The 15,959-nt window shown below is 45.4% G+C and overlaps 1 protein-coding gene across 1 annotated transcript in view; it reads left to right on the top strand.

Annotated features, from left to right (window-relative positions):
- The first annotated feature begins 506 nt into the window (after positions 1-506).
- Positions 507-15,959, top strand: part of HLF (HLF transcription factor, PAR bZIP family member) — a 35,690-nt gene continuing 20,237 nt past the window's right edge. Inside the window, exons 1-2 of the mRNA XM_064728460.1 lie at positions 507-823; positions 2,025-2,360. Coding sequence (XP_064584530.1) covers positions 718-823; positions 2,025-2,360 — 442 coding nt within the window. The 5' untranslated portion in view covers positions 507-717. The remainder of the gene's footprint in view (positions 824-2,024; positions 2,361-15,959) is intronic.

Raw genomic sequence — 15,959 nt, forward strand, 5'->3', positions numbered from 1 at the left:
AGCCCTGCTCGTGCTGGTGACAGCGCTGTCACCCCAGGGTGACACCTGGCAGAGAGGCGGGGTGAACTCGGTGGGAAACGCGGGCAGGCCTCACGGCCGGTTCCCTTAGACACGGCTGGGACCCGCCGTGCCCCGCAGCCCGGACCCCTCACACCGCGGCAGCGCCGGGTCCCGCTGCCCCGGGGGAGCCGCCTCGCTCGGATGTCCCGAGCGAGGTCAAACGTTCAGGCTCATTAACATCTCATTAACACATTCCTCCCGGTTACCGGGGAGGCGCTGCGGCCCCGCGGGGGGTTCGGGGCGGGTGTCCCGGGGTGCCCCCCCCCGGTACCGGCCGCACGCGTGCCGGGGCGGGGCGCACGGGGGGCGGGGCCGCTACCGGGGAGGGGCGTGGCCGGCGCGCCAATGGCGGGGCCGCTCTCGGGCGTGACGTCAGCGGCGGCGGCGGCTGCACGTGGGCGCGGAGCGGGCGGGCGCAGAGCGGCGCAGAGCGGGCGGCGGGAGCGGCGGTGGCGGCGGAGCAGCTGCGCGGCGGAGGGGCCTGACCCGCGCCCGGTCCGCGCCCTGTCCCGCGGCCCCAGCGCCCCTCGCCACCGGCGCTCGGCCCGGCCCCACGCCCGGCTCACCCGCGCCGCGACAGCGGCTACAGCAAGGGGGAAGGAACCGCTCGCCGCGCAGCTGCCCCCTCCCCGCCGCCGCGGGCAGCCCCCACCGACCATGTCGCGGCCGCTCCCGCTGAACCCCCCGTTCCTGCCGCCCACCTACGGCGTGCTGAAGTCCCTGCTGGAAAACCCGCTCAAGCTGCCGCTCGCTCACGAAGACGGTGAGGCTTCCCCGTGTGTGCCCCGGTCCCGCTGTCACTCGGGGCCGCCCCACGGCTTTCCCTTTCTCCCGTCCCTCTGCGCCGCCCCCGCCCCGGGTGCTCCCCGCGATGGAGCCCCGGGACGGCTCGCTCGGGGCGCTCTGCGGGAGTGGCGGCCGCCCCGGCTCCATCTAACGGGACGCGCTCGGTGCTCCCATCGCTGGCCCCGGTGGATGGACGCCAAGGGCGCTCGGTGCCTCGGGGAAAGGGGGCCGGCATCCCCATCCCAGGCCCCACAACAAACCGCTCCCGGCCCCGCGTCCCCCCGTTCACCGGGAGAAAGTTGTGGTTTCCCCGGGAAGGGAGGCAGCTCGGGAATACCCGTACCGCGTATGGCGAGCGGATCGAGCGCGCACGAAAAGCAGAAAGCCAGGGAAGGTCTCGCAGTTCCTGCCTCCTCGTCTTTCCGAGTTCCACTGCCAAGCGACTCGCAGGATTTCACCGGGGCTGTTGTATGAGGTTAAAAATAAAATGCTGCGAAGGCTTGGTAGCTGACAGGAAGCTTTAGGAGTTCAGATTCTTGCAGATCTTGCAGAGAAATCAAGCATTTCCCTTAGAAAACGTGCACTGAAATCATTGGGGGCTGTAGAAATGAGGAAGCCTCAGTTAAGCTTTTTTTTTTTTTTGCTTCTACATTTGAATATTTTGTTGTGTCTTCTGCACATCAAAACTGTGTTTTGTCAGCCTTTGCCACTGTATGTTAGTAACATTTAGAAGTGCAAAATTTGGGGACTATTTTGCTTGTGCCAGGACTAACAAGATTGGGATCTTAGTTTAGAAGAATGATAGGATCCCAGGGATTTCAGGGTAAGACTGTTCCTTTAGAACAGAATATATCAATAGCTTCCAGTTTGCTGGAATACTTAAATGCTCACTTTTAAGTCTGTTGAGTACTTTTTGATGCTAACATTCAAAGCTGTGCATGGAGTGGAACTGTTAACTAAAAACAAAGGGCAATTTTAAAAATGTGGTTGGTTCCCACAAAGGTGCTCAGTGACATGACCCCTCAGTTCTCTTCCAAGCAGAGTGAGTCAAAGGAGTTATTTTTTTGAAGGGAATATTCCCTTCTTACACCTTTCTTACAGCAGAAATAATGGAAGTAGTAGTAATTAATGCTTTAATTACTGAATTCTTACATGTTTGTTATATGTTTTTGTTTAAGCATTCGGTAAAGAAAAAGACAAAGAGAAGAAGTTAGATGATGACAGCACTGGTACCACAGTCCCTCAGTCAGCTTTCTTGGGTCCAACATTATGGGACAAGACACTGCCATATGATGGAGACACTTTCCAGTTGGAATACATGGACCTGGAAGAATTCCTCTCAGAAAATGGCATTCCACCCAGCCCAAACCAGCACGAGCCTAGCCCACACCAGTCAGGTCTCCAGCAAGCTACCTCAGCATCACCTTCTGTCATGGACCTCAGCAGCAGGGCTTCTACTTCAGTCCATCCAGGCATGGTGTCGCAGAACTGCATGCAGAGCCCGGTCAGACCAGGTAAATCAGCCCTCAGAACTCCCCTGTGGAATCTGGCATGAACCCTCCTCCCCTCTGTAAATCACTGCTTCTCCCTGGGCAGCTGACAGGCAGCTTAGAGCCCAGAGGATTCCTGTCACTCACACTCCAGCAAATAAAAACAAGAGCTCCAGTTATCACTAAGCTGCTCCACCAGGATTTTTGTTTAAATTATTGAAGGAAAGCTCTGGGAATTCCGTGGAAACTTGGCTATCTTAGTTGGTGTCTTAGCTGTTAGCAAGTAAAAAGACCACAGACAGAATGGCATAGATGCCACAGTGTTAAAAGTGCAGGGAAAAGGACTGTGAAAGAGAATTATTGGCCTTCAGCCAATATTTGATGTGAGACACAGGAGTGGGCAGTTACTCTGGAGTTAAAGGTTAATGCTTCTTACTTGAAATTTTGGCCGTAATCTTACTCTCTACTGAGCAAAGTAAAATTTGCCACAGGAACTGAGTTTTGGAACAACATTATAATCTTGCTTAAATTGGCATAAACTGAGTGTAACTCTGACCTGAGTTCATAACTTGCATCTGTAGTCACCTTACGCTTAAGAAAACACCATGGAGTCCAAGGCCTGGTTGTAATGCACAATTCCAGCCTGTCTGATGTCAGTGGAAGTCTTTTATTATTTTATTAGCACTTGAGATCATCCCTTTAGAGACACCAGTTTGAATCCAGAGTAACTCCTCTGGCTTGACACCAGCATGGCTGAGATCATGGGCAGTGGAAGAGTGTCAGCATTGAAGTTTGGGAAACATGGAGCTTTGCCTTTTTCCTTAAAAAAAAAAAAAAAAAACAGAGAGTGACTTATTTATTGTGCTCTTCTGCTCACATGAGGTGTGCTGGAGCAAAGTGTGCTCTTGGCAGCAGGAAACCACTCCTCTCCCTTCTGCTTGATCGTTTGCCATGCTCAGTGTGCGAAGTCATTGTCAGAATCATCTGATAAGGAGGCTAAATAAATAAATAGAGAGGCAAAAGTTGTGGAGCAGGATGAAATAGAAATGTCTTATAAGTCTGCAACATTCCTATCTTGTTAAAAAGAAATAAAATATTCCCCAAAGCTCCCCAAACCTGTCAACATACTCCTTGGCCCCCCCATCAGAACTGTGTTTAGTCATGGATTTCATTTACTTACTTTTACTTTGTGTGGATTTGACTTTGCTTTGTGTTTCAGTTTCAAGGCTTTTCATGGTTAACTAATAACTTAAGGGTGTCCAAAGTTAAAATATATTTGGAGTAGGCAAGAGCAGAACATGAAACCCATTGCTTTTTCTGAGCCAGCTTTAAAAATAGTGCATATGTGCTACATCGTTTTCTGTCACTTGTGCACGCACAAAATTAAAAGCAGATAATCTGTCCCCATTCTCTCTTTTTTTCAGAGGAGCCTAGTAGTGAGCCAGGCTTTTAATGATCACCTGTCAGAATTTATTTGTAATCAGCTATCTGTGTGACTTTTCAACTCATTGATTTTTTTCAGTTTATCCTGAGCCCTTTGCAGCTCGGGGTTACAAACTTATCTCACAGTGCACTTTTTTACTGTTGTAAAGGACATTATGTCTCTTGGGGTAGAATAAAACATCTAAATTTGCAGGTATTTTTCCCAACACCATCTTGCCTTAACAAGAATAGATTTTTTCGTTAAATGTTTTGGTTTGTTGCTTTTTTTTTTTTTGTAACGGAGCTCATTTCACTTCTTAAATAATATTTTCTTGTCCCCCATTACAGATAGGAAGTGTGGCTTCATTAACAGTAGTCTGGTTTATCATCAGATTGTTGAAATTTTTATGTGCTGTCATGTGAAAACCTTTCTTTGACAATCAGTACTGAAGAGAAGACCATCTCACAGTTCAGCATTCGAGCAAGTTTGAGAATATAGGAGCATAAATTTTTTTTACAATTTAGTAAAAGTAAAAATGAACATTTAAGAGTTATCATAAAAGGGCCAAGGCAAATGTGCTGCTTTGAAATAGGGAGGTAAATGTTAAAATCATTGTAATGGAGCCTGTTGCTTAATATATCTTAGAGCATTTAAAATAGATTTTTAGAATTTTCACATAAAGAAAGGTTTTTAGTTGGTGCGAGCTATCATTCCAGTATAGTGTTGTGATTTGTGTTACTGTAATAAAGCAAAGAACAAGTCGTAGGAAGTATACCATTTCAATACAGATTAATTCCATGTGATCCTACTACCTCCAGGAAAAGTGAATGTTTTAGGTGATAGTAATTCTAGAATATTCACTGGTGTGCTTTCTGAATTCTGCCTTGCAGTGGGCGCCTGTTTGAGCGTGTGGGGCCAGAGGGAGGGTCGGGCCCTGTGCTGCTCCTGTCCCTCTGTCCGTGGCTCTGGCTTGGCACCGGGCTCACGTGCAGGTGGGCACAGCTGCCAGCCTGGCTGTGCCCTGCCGGGGGGGACATCCCTGGGGGACACATCCCCCTGCACGTGGAGACCCAGGGGATGGTCCATGGCAGAGCAGCATGAGGAGATTTAATGTGTGCATGTGTTCCAGCACAAGCCTCATCTGTCTGTAGGAGTGAGTGGTGCCGCCCAAACGTGTTTTGTGCCGTGTCTGGAAGAGATCAGGGCATCTGCACTGGCATTCCCTGAGTGTCATCAGGCTCAGCAAAGCTCTGCTGACCCTGACTGTGGACGTGACATTACCAAAATCCTCACGGATTTGCTTTCTCCCTGCTAAAAAATGTAATGGCAACAAAAAGGATTCTGTATTTTCAGCTCAGATTGTCTGGTCGATGGAAATTTAGGCTCATCAGTTTATCATCCACAAAGAACAGAGCCACCACTTACTTCCCATACATTTCTGCTCAGGGAATATAGTTACAGAAATTTCTGGCTTTGTTTTGATGAGGGACACAGGATAATGACTTGCAAGAGTGAAACCATGTATTTATCTTTCACAATGCTGATTTTGTTAATAAAAAATAGTATTTTAATTTATTTTTAGCATTGCAGACCAACATTCATTGTCATGTGTAGATGCATTTAAAACTCCTGTTTTGTGTTGGTATTGGATGCTGGTAGGTTGATTGAAATCTGTGGTCTCCTCAGAAAAAGGTTTTCAGATTTTTATGAAGCTTTCAGAGTAACCCATTACTGCAAACACACTTTTGTGGTTCTTCATGTTGTACACCTTATGTAGTCTTGCAGCGGAACGTCAGTCTCCATTTTTAAATGCAGAGTCCTTAAGGAAATTTGGAGTAATTTTTAGCTGTTTGTATGCAAAGGGAGTGTGTATATTTTGCAAGTAGCTAGTTGGTTGTTGCTTTTCACCTGGCTCTTTGCTCCGTGTAGCCCTGATGGAGGTGATTGGGGCAGGTACTGCAAAGGGTTTGAAAGGTGTGAATTAGAGAAGCATCAGCTAGATCTGGCAGAGAATACGAACTAGAAGGTTTTTGGGATTTTGTGGTTTAGATCTGAATTTTCTGTTTGCCACCAAAAATCCTTGGATGTGGGGCTGTGTCACAGGGATGCTGCTGGCACAGTGATAACCAGGTGTTGTTTCTGCCTTGCTCCAAAGGAGAGCAGGGTTGTTGGGGGCTCTGAGAGAGCTCCCTTTTTGTGTTCTCTGATGATGGTTTTCTGTCTGTGTTGCCTGCATGGCTGGGTGCCTTAGATTACTTACCAAAGATTATTTAAGGAAAGAAAAAAAAAAGAAAAACAAGCTTTGTAATCCACTGCAGAAATATACCTATGTGCAATATCTGCAAAAAAAGTAAAATTAGGGGTACATTAATCAAAAAGCTGAGAATTGTTTCCATGTGAAGTGCACTTACACCTCCCACCCCCCAAAGATTTTTGGGAAGTGCTGTGGTGTATTTGTTCAGTCCAGATATTCTGGCTAGAGCACAGTATCTATTACCTCTGGCTTCTTGGGCAGGCACGGAGCTGCAGTGACTGACAGCAGGCACCGCTGGGTGGGTTTCAGTGCTTTTGGAGCTGGTGTTTGTGGTGGGCACTGCAGCCAGGGCACTACAGCCAGCTGGGTGGGTTTCAGTGTTTTTGGGGTTGGTGTTTGTGCCAGGCACTGCACCCACCTGGGTGGGTTTCAGTGCTTTTGGAGCTGGTGTTTGTGCCGGGCACCGCAGCCAGCTGGGAGAGGCCGTTCTTGCTCCATGCACTCACTGCAGGGCAGCCCCAAAGGGTGTGTGTGCAGCACTCCCTGGATTGCAGCCTTCCTTCCCCTGCCTTTCTTAACGCGATCTCCTCCTCCAGCACAGCTTGGCAGAGCCAAGGGCAGCATTCCCAGCTGCCAGCCTGTGTGTGGAATCCTCTCCTGAGCTTTAATCATTGTTTACAAGCCGTCCCCGCGCGTTGCAGGAACCCCTTCTCTCCTGAGGCCGAGGGCTCTCGGCGGGAATTTCCCGACCTTTGGCCTCCCACGTGAGGGTGGCAATGAGCAGCTCCAGCATGGCCGGGCTGGTACCGGAGCTGCGCTTCACATTGAGCCTCACGTGAGGCCGGGCTGCCTGCAGGACCATGTGCTCCAGGCACGTGTGCCTGCCCTGTGCAGCCCGGCTCAGCCCAGCCCAGCCCGGCTCCGCTCCTGCCGCCGCCCCGGTGGGAGCGCTGCGCCCTGCGCCGCTGCCACGGCAGTGCGATCCGCGGGCAAACCTCGCTAAACTGCTCTCCGGATCAAAGGAGGATTCGAAATATATTCAGGCAAATATTAAAAATAGCCTGTCACATGATAACGGGGGGGGGGGGAAAAGTGCTGAACGCACAGGCTTGTTAATGCTGGAAGCAAGAACACTGTGTCTCCTTCAAGAGAGCTAATTTTAATATTCGCAGTTAAATGTTGATTATTGGTTAAATAATTGCTTGACTGCGTGAAAGAACTTGAAGTTAGTTCAGAGTTCAAACGGTAAACAGCATGAAATAGTCTTGGGTGTACAGGGAGAGGTCCTTGTGCAAGGAAGGGCTGTCCAGACTTAGGAAGAAAGCATGGGAAGATCTAGGATTGGGGGTTTTTTTTGCCCCCCTAAAGATATTTCAAGGATGTCTTGAGTGTCAAGCTTGTTACAATTAATTAGCAAAGTACAATATATTTTTCAGAGCTTTGCTTCCCGTCTCAAAGTGCATTGCAGACTGATTGGTTCTCAGTGCAGTGATTTGATTTTTTTAAGGAGCAAGTACACCCTGAAGTCTTTCATAAAACAATATATTATAGTCAAGAGAGAAGACCTCATCAGGAGACATATACAAAGACACCAGTATTATCTGATTAGATGAAGCTACTAGGAAACACATTAAATTGTTCAAGCTCTACATATTTTTATGACAGCAAATTGGCAATTGTGGAAGCTGCAGTGGCCAGGTTCTGCCAATTAATCTCAGCAATAAGTACTTTGCTCCTCATGTGGTCTCCCTGATTTCTCTGTTGCTCAGCAGGTAGGCAGCTTGTTGACTGCTCTCCTGTCACCTCCCAGGTGGAGCAGCAAAATGTCACCATTCACTCTCTTGTCATTCATCTTTCTGGAATTTTTTTAAGGGGGGTAACAGGTCTCAGTGGCCAGTGGAGTTTTCACAGGATGAAAGGACTTAGTCACCATCAGTAGAAAGGACTGTATGCATTATGAAATCATTTGGTTGCCTGGCAGTACACTATGGAGGTGTTTAGTATTTATATCACGCAAAACTTGAGCATAGGTTTTTTTTTTTCCCTTTTGTTTAGTATTTCTTTCATAACAAATATAATATATTTTAAATATTTTGTCTGAATTTCACAGAAGACTGGTGATCAAAAAAGAATATTTCAGCTAAGTTATTTTCAAGAAAAGCTGTGGGTTGATCTTAAGTAGATAATGAAAGCTCTGTAAAAAACCATTTACTTAAACCTCAAATCTATTCCACTTAATGGACTAAGTTATACATAATCACTTGGTATAGAAAATGAGTGTAAAATGCACAACTGTGTCAAAATGAATTTATGGCAAATGGGTTTTTGCAGCTTGTATAATCTTTTTTTAAAAGCGAACAAATGGTGACAAAGAAGGTCTGTGTTTATCACAAAGCTGAATTTGGTCCTGAGAGCTTGAGAGTTGCAGTGTGGAGAGCTAACACAGGTGTGTAAGGCAGCATGTGTTGCAACATTTCTTTTCTTTTTTTTTCTTTTATTCTGGTGCTCTTCATAGCACTTCAGCTTTGCATGACTGAGTTGCTATCCATCAAGTTTTAAACAAATGCGAAATATTGTTCAGCCTCTCACATTTCTAACACGCTTGAAGCTGTGGCACAGTTCTGCTTCCCTGTCTCATTCTCTCAACTAAGTTTTGCCAGGGCTAAATTGGGGCCAGATTTTTGTTGTGCACCCTCCAACACCATTGCTTAGCTCCTCTGATGTGGCAAGCTCTTGCTTCAGGGTTCTCTGCTCAACATGGAGAGAAGCAGCTCTAGCTCTTTGTCCCACTGGCATTATTCTCTTGTTCATATTACTTTCAATTTAATGAAAACAGGCACTGAGCATCTTGGAGCTCTTTGTTTTGGTGTATGGCTGTTGTAGGAGGAGATAAAAAAATCAAATTGCATTAGGGTTCTAGAAAACTCAGCTCCTTGTTAACTGGAACACAAATGTAGATTCCACAGATGAGTTCATCAATATGTGTTTCCTACAAGCAAAAGCAACAGTGGACTGGTGCAATAACTCACCTGTAACCAATTGTCATCCTTAAATATGTAGTTATAAAGCAAAGAGGCAAAAATACAGAGTTTGACGAAGATTTGTTGAAGATGGAGAAAAAATGGTTTAAAAAAAGCATTCTTTTCCAATTAGCCTTAGGGAGCTCAGCTTGCTGTAAATTCTTTGTTCTGGAACATGGCTATGGACAATAGGTCAAAGATTAAGTAATTCATTACAGAACTGGTTGGTTCTCCTGAATTTAATAAACAAATGAATGAACCAGGGTTCTCTGTCCACAGCAAGATCAATTAATTTGTGTGGCAATGATTGGATCTTAAGTTTTATTTAAAGCACTTGCAAGGCCTTCCTGCTAACTTAATGTCTGTGTGACTACTGCTGCCTTTGAGGTGAGCTGGTCATGCAGCACTCGTGGCACAGGTGAAAGCACTCCAACAGAAATTAAATGTGGAGAGGAAGGAAACTGTAAATTGCATGTGGAAAAAATGAAGGAACAGTAATGTGAAACTTCAAAACACACAGTACTGCAGAAATGTGTTTAATGGAGCAATCAATATTTTTAGGACAGCAAGATTATTGCAATAACAGCACCAAACCTTCTTGTAGAAGACCAAGGCTGCAGAACGTAAAGCACAGGCTCAAGGCTTGCGCTGAAGCAAAAATGGCGTAAAACAATTCAGTCATTTTTAGCAACTCACCATTGCAACATTTGGAAATTTGTCTTATTGCACCAATAAATCTGTTTAAAAAAACCAGCTGTGTTATTAAGTTATTAAGTAGGAACTGAGCACTGAAACCCAAATCCTCCTCCTCATCACAGCAGAGAGGGTTAAACTGAATTTGAAGGGCCCTGCAGCAATCAGCCCTCAACTGCTGCCTCTCTTTGTGCTGCATAGTGGAAATATGGATGTTGGTGATGTCTGCAGTCCCTGCAGCTGTGGCCCTGTGGTGGGGCACTGGCCCTTCCAGGCACGAAACTCCTGCAGCATTTGCTTGCTGTGAGAGATGAGCATTGGGGTATTTTTTTGGTTACCATTTTTCTATGAAAACAAACCAAAACTGGTCGTGCTAGGAGTGCATGGCTTCTTGCTTGGTGGTTTTTGATTATATAGTCGGATTTTAACCAAACGTATTAAGAAAGTTGGGATTTTGAAGAATTGATTACAGTCCTGAAATTTCATGAAAATAAATGAGTGGATGTATGATGGCATATAAGATGGGAATGTGTTGCTGAGCATGAAGAGTAATGCAAATGTGCATTTGCTACGTCAGAAAAGGTAAATAAGACCTTTAAAATGCCTGAGCTGTGTGAAATGCTTTTAGAAAAGCTGACACCCTTTTAGACACCATGAAATGTCAATTCACTTTGAGAAAAGAATCTGCAAGAAACCAAATTTAATTGGTTTAGTGTGTGTTGGAGGGAGGGGAGTCAAACTTTTTCTGCCATTCTTCTTCCTTGGAACTCCTCAGCTTCTCATATTTTGTGATTAGATGAGACTCTGGTATTTCATTTATAAAGAGAGTTTAGAAAAGGAGCTGTCAGGTTTGTAAGCAAGATCTTGAAAGTTGTGAAGTTGTGATGCCATGCAATGGAATGGTCTTGATCCTCTCGAAAGCCAAGCACAGTTATTTTACTGAAAAAATTTCTCAACTTTAAGCATCCTTGCTGTATCCTTTCCCAGAGTCACCCCAGCTCTGCTGCCGCGTTTGAAACTCCCTTGCAGTGATCCAAGTTCAGATTTGATGGCTCTTATCACAATTAGTGCAGTGTCACACGCGGGTGGGCGTCCGAGCGACCTCGTGTGCGCATCGCGCCCTGCACACCCGGCTGTGGCACAAGAGCCACCTCTGATCTGGGACATTTCCCACCCTGCCACCGGGGTCTGGGCTGCAGCGAGGTCAGGAGTCAGAGAGGAGCAGAGGAGAGTGAGAGTGGGCTAAAAATGTTGAGGGATCAAAGAGGAAAAGTAGGTCGTGGCAGGGTATGTGCGCTGGGAGGAGGGCTGGGGGAGCACAAGTGAGGAGGAAGATTTGTTTTGCTATTGGCTTTTCAAAGTTGTGCAATTTAAGAATTGGATTAACCTGATATGACTTTGTTTTTCTGCCAGATTAGATATGTTGAGTTTGTTGGCATTGTGAATTGTACAGTACATTTTGTGCTGTAAAATATGGGTGTGTCAGGATAGAGCTGTAGTGACACAAGCTGCTCTCGGTGTAATGCAGCGCTGCTGGCTGGACCTCCCTGCTCTTTCTGCCCCAATACATCCTTGGTAGGGCATTTACAAACCTGAGAGAACCTCTCTGTGTCCCTGCAATCTGTTTCCAGCACAGCATGAAGACATTTTAGTACCATTTCTGGTAAGGTAGCATTTACCTGAGTTCTAAGAATCTTTGGTCTGGCTGTGGCTGTGTCTCTAAAAAAGAAAAAAACTGTTTAAAAATACACTAAAGAGTTTCTTCCTGCTTCCTCAAGATTAAGTTGGAGAAGGTTTATTGGGAAATGCTGCAATTTTTTTTGTCTGCCTTTTTTTTCGAAGAGTGAAAAAGCAGAGATCTGAAATAACTGCAGGTGCTGAGCTCACTGTTGTTTGAAGTATAGTACAGCAGCATATCAATGTCAAAGTAAAATTTTCACACTAGTATGTTTGCTCAATGGTTTTGTCTTTTTGCTTTTGTTTAGTTTTTGGTGCTGCATTCATCCTGAGGTAATTTGATCTGGTGTATCCTTTTTATACACTGGGCTTGCCCTGTGAGACAGCCCAATTCTCTCTGCTTATTGCTGGGTGAGGGTGGAGTACTAAAAAAGGGTGGACAGAATCACAACCCTGTCCAACTGGGTGATCACTGCTCTGATTAATAAAGAATGTGAAGACTTTGGCAAGTGAAACTACACATACCTTGGGGCACTGTTGTTTAATTCCTGCTCTGGTTTTCCAGACTTTTCCAGGAACTTGAGGCACCCAAGCAGGTCAGTCATGAGGGACTGACCATAGCATGGCCTTTATGCCCTCTGTATCAAGAGCTGTACACTGAAAACTGAGGAGTTATATCTCAGCCCATGGTGAAGATTGATTCTCTTGGAAGAGAAGAGCATAAATAACAGATCAGGTTAATAAATCACATATCTAGATTGTGTCATGATCCTCAGCCATGTGTTGTTAATGAGTGTTACTCTACTAACTCATAAAGGCAAAAAACCACAGGGCTTGCTCACCAGGTGAAGGTGTTTCTGGAGTGGTAGAGCATTCTTTGAATTGTTTCTGGAGTGATAGAGCATTTTTTGAGACTAACACCAATTGATTAAAAGGGAGCAGGAAGCTGACCTTGTGAACACCTGCATCACTCAGCTCTATACTTACATGAGACAATTAGGGAAGAGTGCAGCATATTTAAAGTTAACCTGCATATCTGCCTTCTGAGGAGGTTAAACCACAAGCCTTCAGTAACAGTGTGGGACAGCTGTGGTTTGGGTATCTGCTTGAAACACCTTGCCTGTGGGTGCCTTGGCACTTAAAAAATCAGGGCATGGATTGTCCAGGCTGCAAGGCCTGATGTTGATCCATCCATAATCACGTGGCTGCTCTCAGAAAGGCTGATTTTTCACTTGGACCATGCTCATCACCAGGTTTAAGAAGCACTTTTCCAGAGTCTCTTATCTGCTCAATTTTCTCAGTGCGATACGGTTGATGTCATTGTTGAAAATTGTGGTAGCCTCTGTCTGGAAGCAGCTCTGGACACGTGAAAAGGAGTCATTAGCCAAGGAGAAGGAAAGAGCTGGAAGTGTAATTGTCAACTCGTGTGCGTCTCTGATTTCAGCAGGTGCTGCACGTGTCTGGTTTATCAATTTATTTCTGTTAGAAAGTAAACAAATCTCACTTTTCTTACGTGCTCTGGTGGCTGCTTCAGCCAAGTTGCTCTTATCTGCAGCAGGGATGTGCTTCTGAGGTTTTGTATCTGGGGGCTTTACTTTCTGCACCCACATGTAATCTGCTCTCAGGGATCACGTGCAGCTCTGACACTGGCCAGGGACGCTGTTTTTCTGTCCCTAACTCATTTATTTAAAATCATTATTATCACTGGTGTCAAAATACAGTACCTGATCATGGGGGCAGCTGTTGTCCTGTATGTTTTTCAGGTTGAATCCTTTGGCCAGGTTGTGTCTCACGTGCTGGCCGTTTCTCTGTGTTCAGGAGTGGCTGATCAGGGGGTGTCGGCACAGTCTGAGCTCTGGGGGCTGTGCACCCTCCATCCTGGACCCCATCCTGCCAGGCCTGAGCACCTCTGAGTCTCCTCAGGGTGAACTCCAAAGCCACCCAGCATTGTGCATTTGTGAAACACTGATGGGTAGCTCTCAATCCTGTCCCAACAATGAATTCCCAGTGCCTTTTCCAAACCGGGTTCTGTCATCCCTGCAGGAGCTGGTGGTGTGTAACTCCAGTGGAGATCCAGCTGAACCAGTGCTCAGCCCTGGGAGCCCAGTTAGCACCTCATTAAAATACACCACTGGCAACCCAAACCTTTAAGCAAACTCAAGTAATTTTTCCTGCTGCCCTTCAGTTTGCAGCCCGTGGCTGGTTGTTTTCCACTTTCTCACGTTTCCCCAAGCTGCTGGTGTGTACAGTCTGAAGATCACATTTAACCAACACAAGGAAATCAGCTTGGCCCGACGGGCTTCTCCATCACGTGGCTGCAAATGTGTTCACTCTGTTCTGCCAGATTATGGCTGGCTGAGCAAAATACAGTGAAGCTCTGGGCTGCTGGCCAAGCTTTTATTTCAGTTTGGAGCTTACAGCCACATATTTGCTCTTTGGCAGGACATCCACTGGGGTATATTTGGATAGTAATCTAGCATTGTTTTGCTGCTTTTTTCTTCTTTCTTTCTTTTCTTTTTTTTTAAATGCACACAGATAGGATAATCCCAACACTTTGCCCAGTCTATAAGAGATTTGTCAGTGTGCACTGTTATGTGTGTGCACTCAGAACTTGTAGCTGTGACCTTTGATAAATATAAGTCAAAGCAATTAACTTTCTTTTATTGAAAAATGCTGGATGTCCTACTCTTTTCCCCCTCTGTGCTGATAACAGAGCTGTGTTGTTACTCTTTCCAAGATCAAAAGCTTCACTAGGGTTTGATTGAAGTCCAATTATGGAAGGAAGTAACTGTGCTGGAGCCCTGAAAATAGCAGTAATTGTTAAAATAATAAAGTGTGTCCTTGTGTGTCTTTATAATATTTAAAACTTCTTGTGGGGTGGAAGGGGGTGGCTTTCCTCTAGCTTTAAAATGAAAATATTCACAAATGTCCTGGGAAAATAGGAGTGTGCTGTTAGAAGAATTCCTTTTCTCTGGATTTCTTCCTTCAGTTCTCCCCCCCAAGCTGCCTTCCTCAGAAGCTGTTTGCATGCTGCCTGACTCATGTAGGAAAATAAAGCTGGATTTGATTTTTAACTGTATGGGAAGCTTTGAGTTTGGTGGGGGGATAAAGGCTTTATGATGCAAGGTCCTTTATTTCTCTGTGAAACAAAAATGGGCTCTTCAAAATGCAGTGTGTTTTGGAAAGTTGGCTCTGGGTTTGAAACCCCAACATCTCCATGGGCACCCTTGTATGAAAAAGCAGTACAAAAAGACAAAATGCTTGGGAAGGGGTAAAAGCATGAGGGCAAGGGGCAGTGTTTGAGGGGCAGTTCCTGTCATTTTCCACAGGGACACCTCTCCTCCAGTGTTTGGTTGGTTTGGTGTAGATGGGTGGTATTGAGCCTTGAATTGTGGGTTTTGGTTACTTTATAAAAACTTTGAGCTGTGTCTGAACAGATCACCACTGGCAAAGCTGAAATGCTTTTCCCCAAATCCTGTATGTTGTTGTTTAGAGTATAAATACATTTTTGCTTCCTCTTAGTCTCTTCTGCATCCTCAGAGAGGAGGAACCTGGGAGAAAGCCAGTGGAGAGGCTCTCATCTGGAGTCAACTGGCAGAGCTTCAGGAAGGGAGAGCTTTGAGTCTTGATCTTAAAACCCAGCGTGTCTAAATTTCTGTTTTCCAGTTGTAGTGTTGAGTTAATTGAAACACTGATGTGAATAAATAGAAATGAAGATGATAATATGGACAGTGATTGCCACAGGGGCTGCTTTGGTCATTGTACAGCTGGGACTGGTTTGAAATTACAGCAAGATTTTAGCAGGGTTTGGTTCCGTTTGTTTTTAGTTTTTTTAACTCACGTGCTTGCACACACATCTGATACAGGTAGGACAAGATAATCCTTATGTGAAAATCAATCCATGCATGCTTTTATTTCAGCCAGGTGGACTCAAAATCACTGAGTACTTAAATAAAATCTTTGCATCATAGATAAATGGTATCAAGTAATAAGCCCAGAGGATTGTACAGAGCAGGACTAGAATTTTCTTGGCCCCTTAAATTCTTAGGACAGAACCTGTTAATTTAGTAATTTGAATTTTACTGCTGCACTCTCTCCACTGCAGTAAAAATTATTTAATCCCCTCTTTTTGCTTTTAAACTCATCTATTTATTCTGACTGTTAGACAGCTTGATGTATATAACATCTGTAAAATACTCTGCCTTTTCAGCTCCCTGCTCTTACTGGGTTTGGATGGATCTTTGGAATACAAACTGCTTCATTGCCTTCTGGAAATTTTTATTTATCAGAAGCCTTAGCAAGGGGTGCCCTGCTGGTGTTTATCCAGTTGGCAGCTTGAGCCCCTCTCAGAAACAGCCCTGGCTGATCTGGAGGAGCTGCTGAAACTCATCAAGCAGGTTCCTGCTCACCAATTACCCAGTTAAGCAGAAAGAGGAAAGGTGTTTCTCTTGCTTGTATTTTTTTTCTTCGCTAAGTTTAACCCGTTCTTCCCCAGGCCCGAGTGGTTGTGGGTGTGTAACGTGGCAATAGGAGCAGGGGGGATCTCTTACCCACTA

The sequence above is a fragment of the Zonotrichia leucophrys genome, chromosome 18, assembly GCF_028769735.1.
Source record: "Zonotrichia leucophrys gambelii isolate GWCS_2022_RI chromosome 18, RI_Zleu_2.0, whole genome shotgun sequence".
Classification (NCBI taxonomy): domain Eukaryota; kingdom Metazoa; phylum Chordata; class Aves; order Passeriformes; family Passerellidae; genus Zonotrichia; species Zonotrichia leucophrys.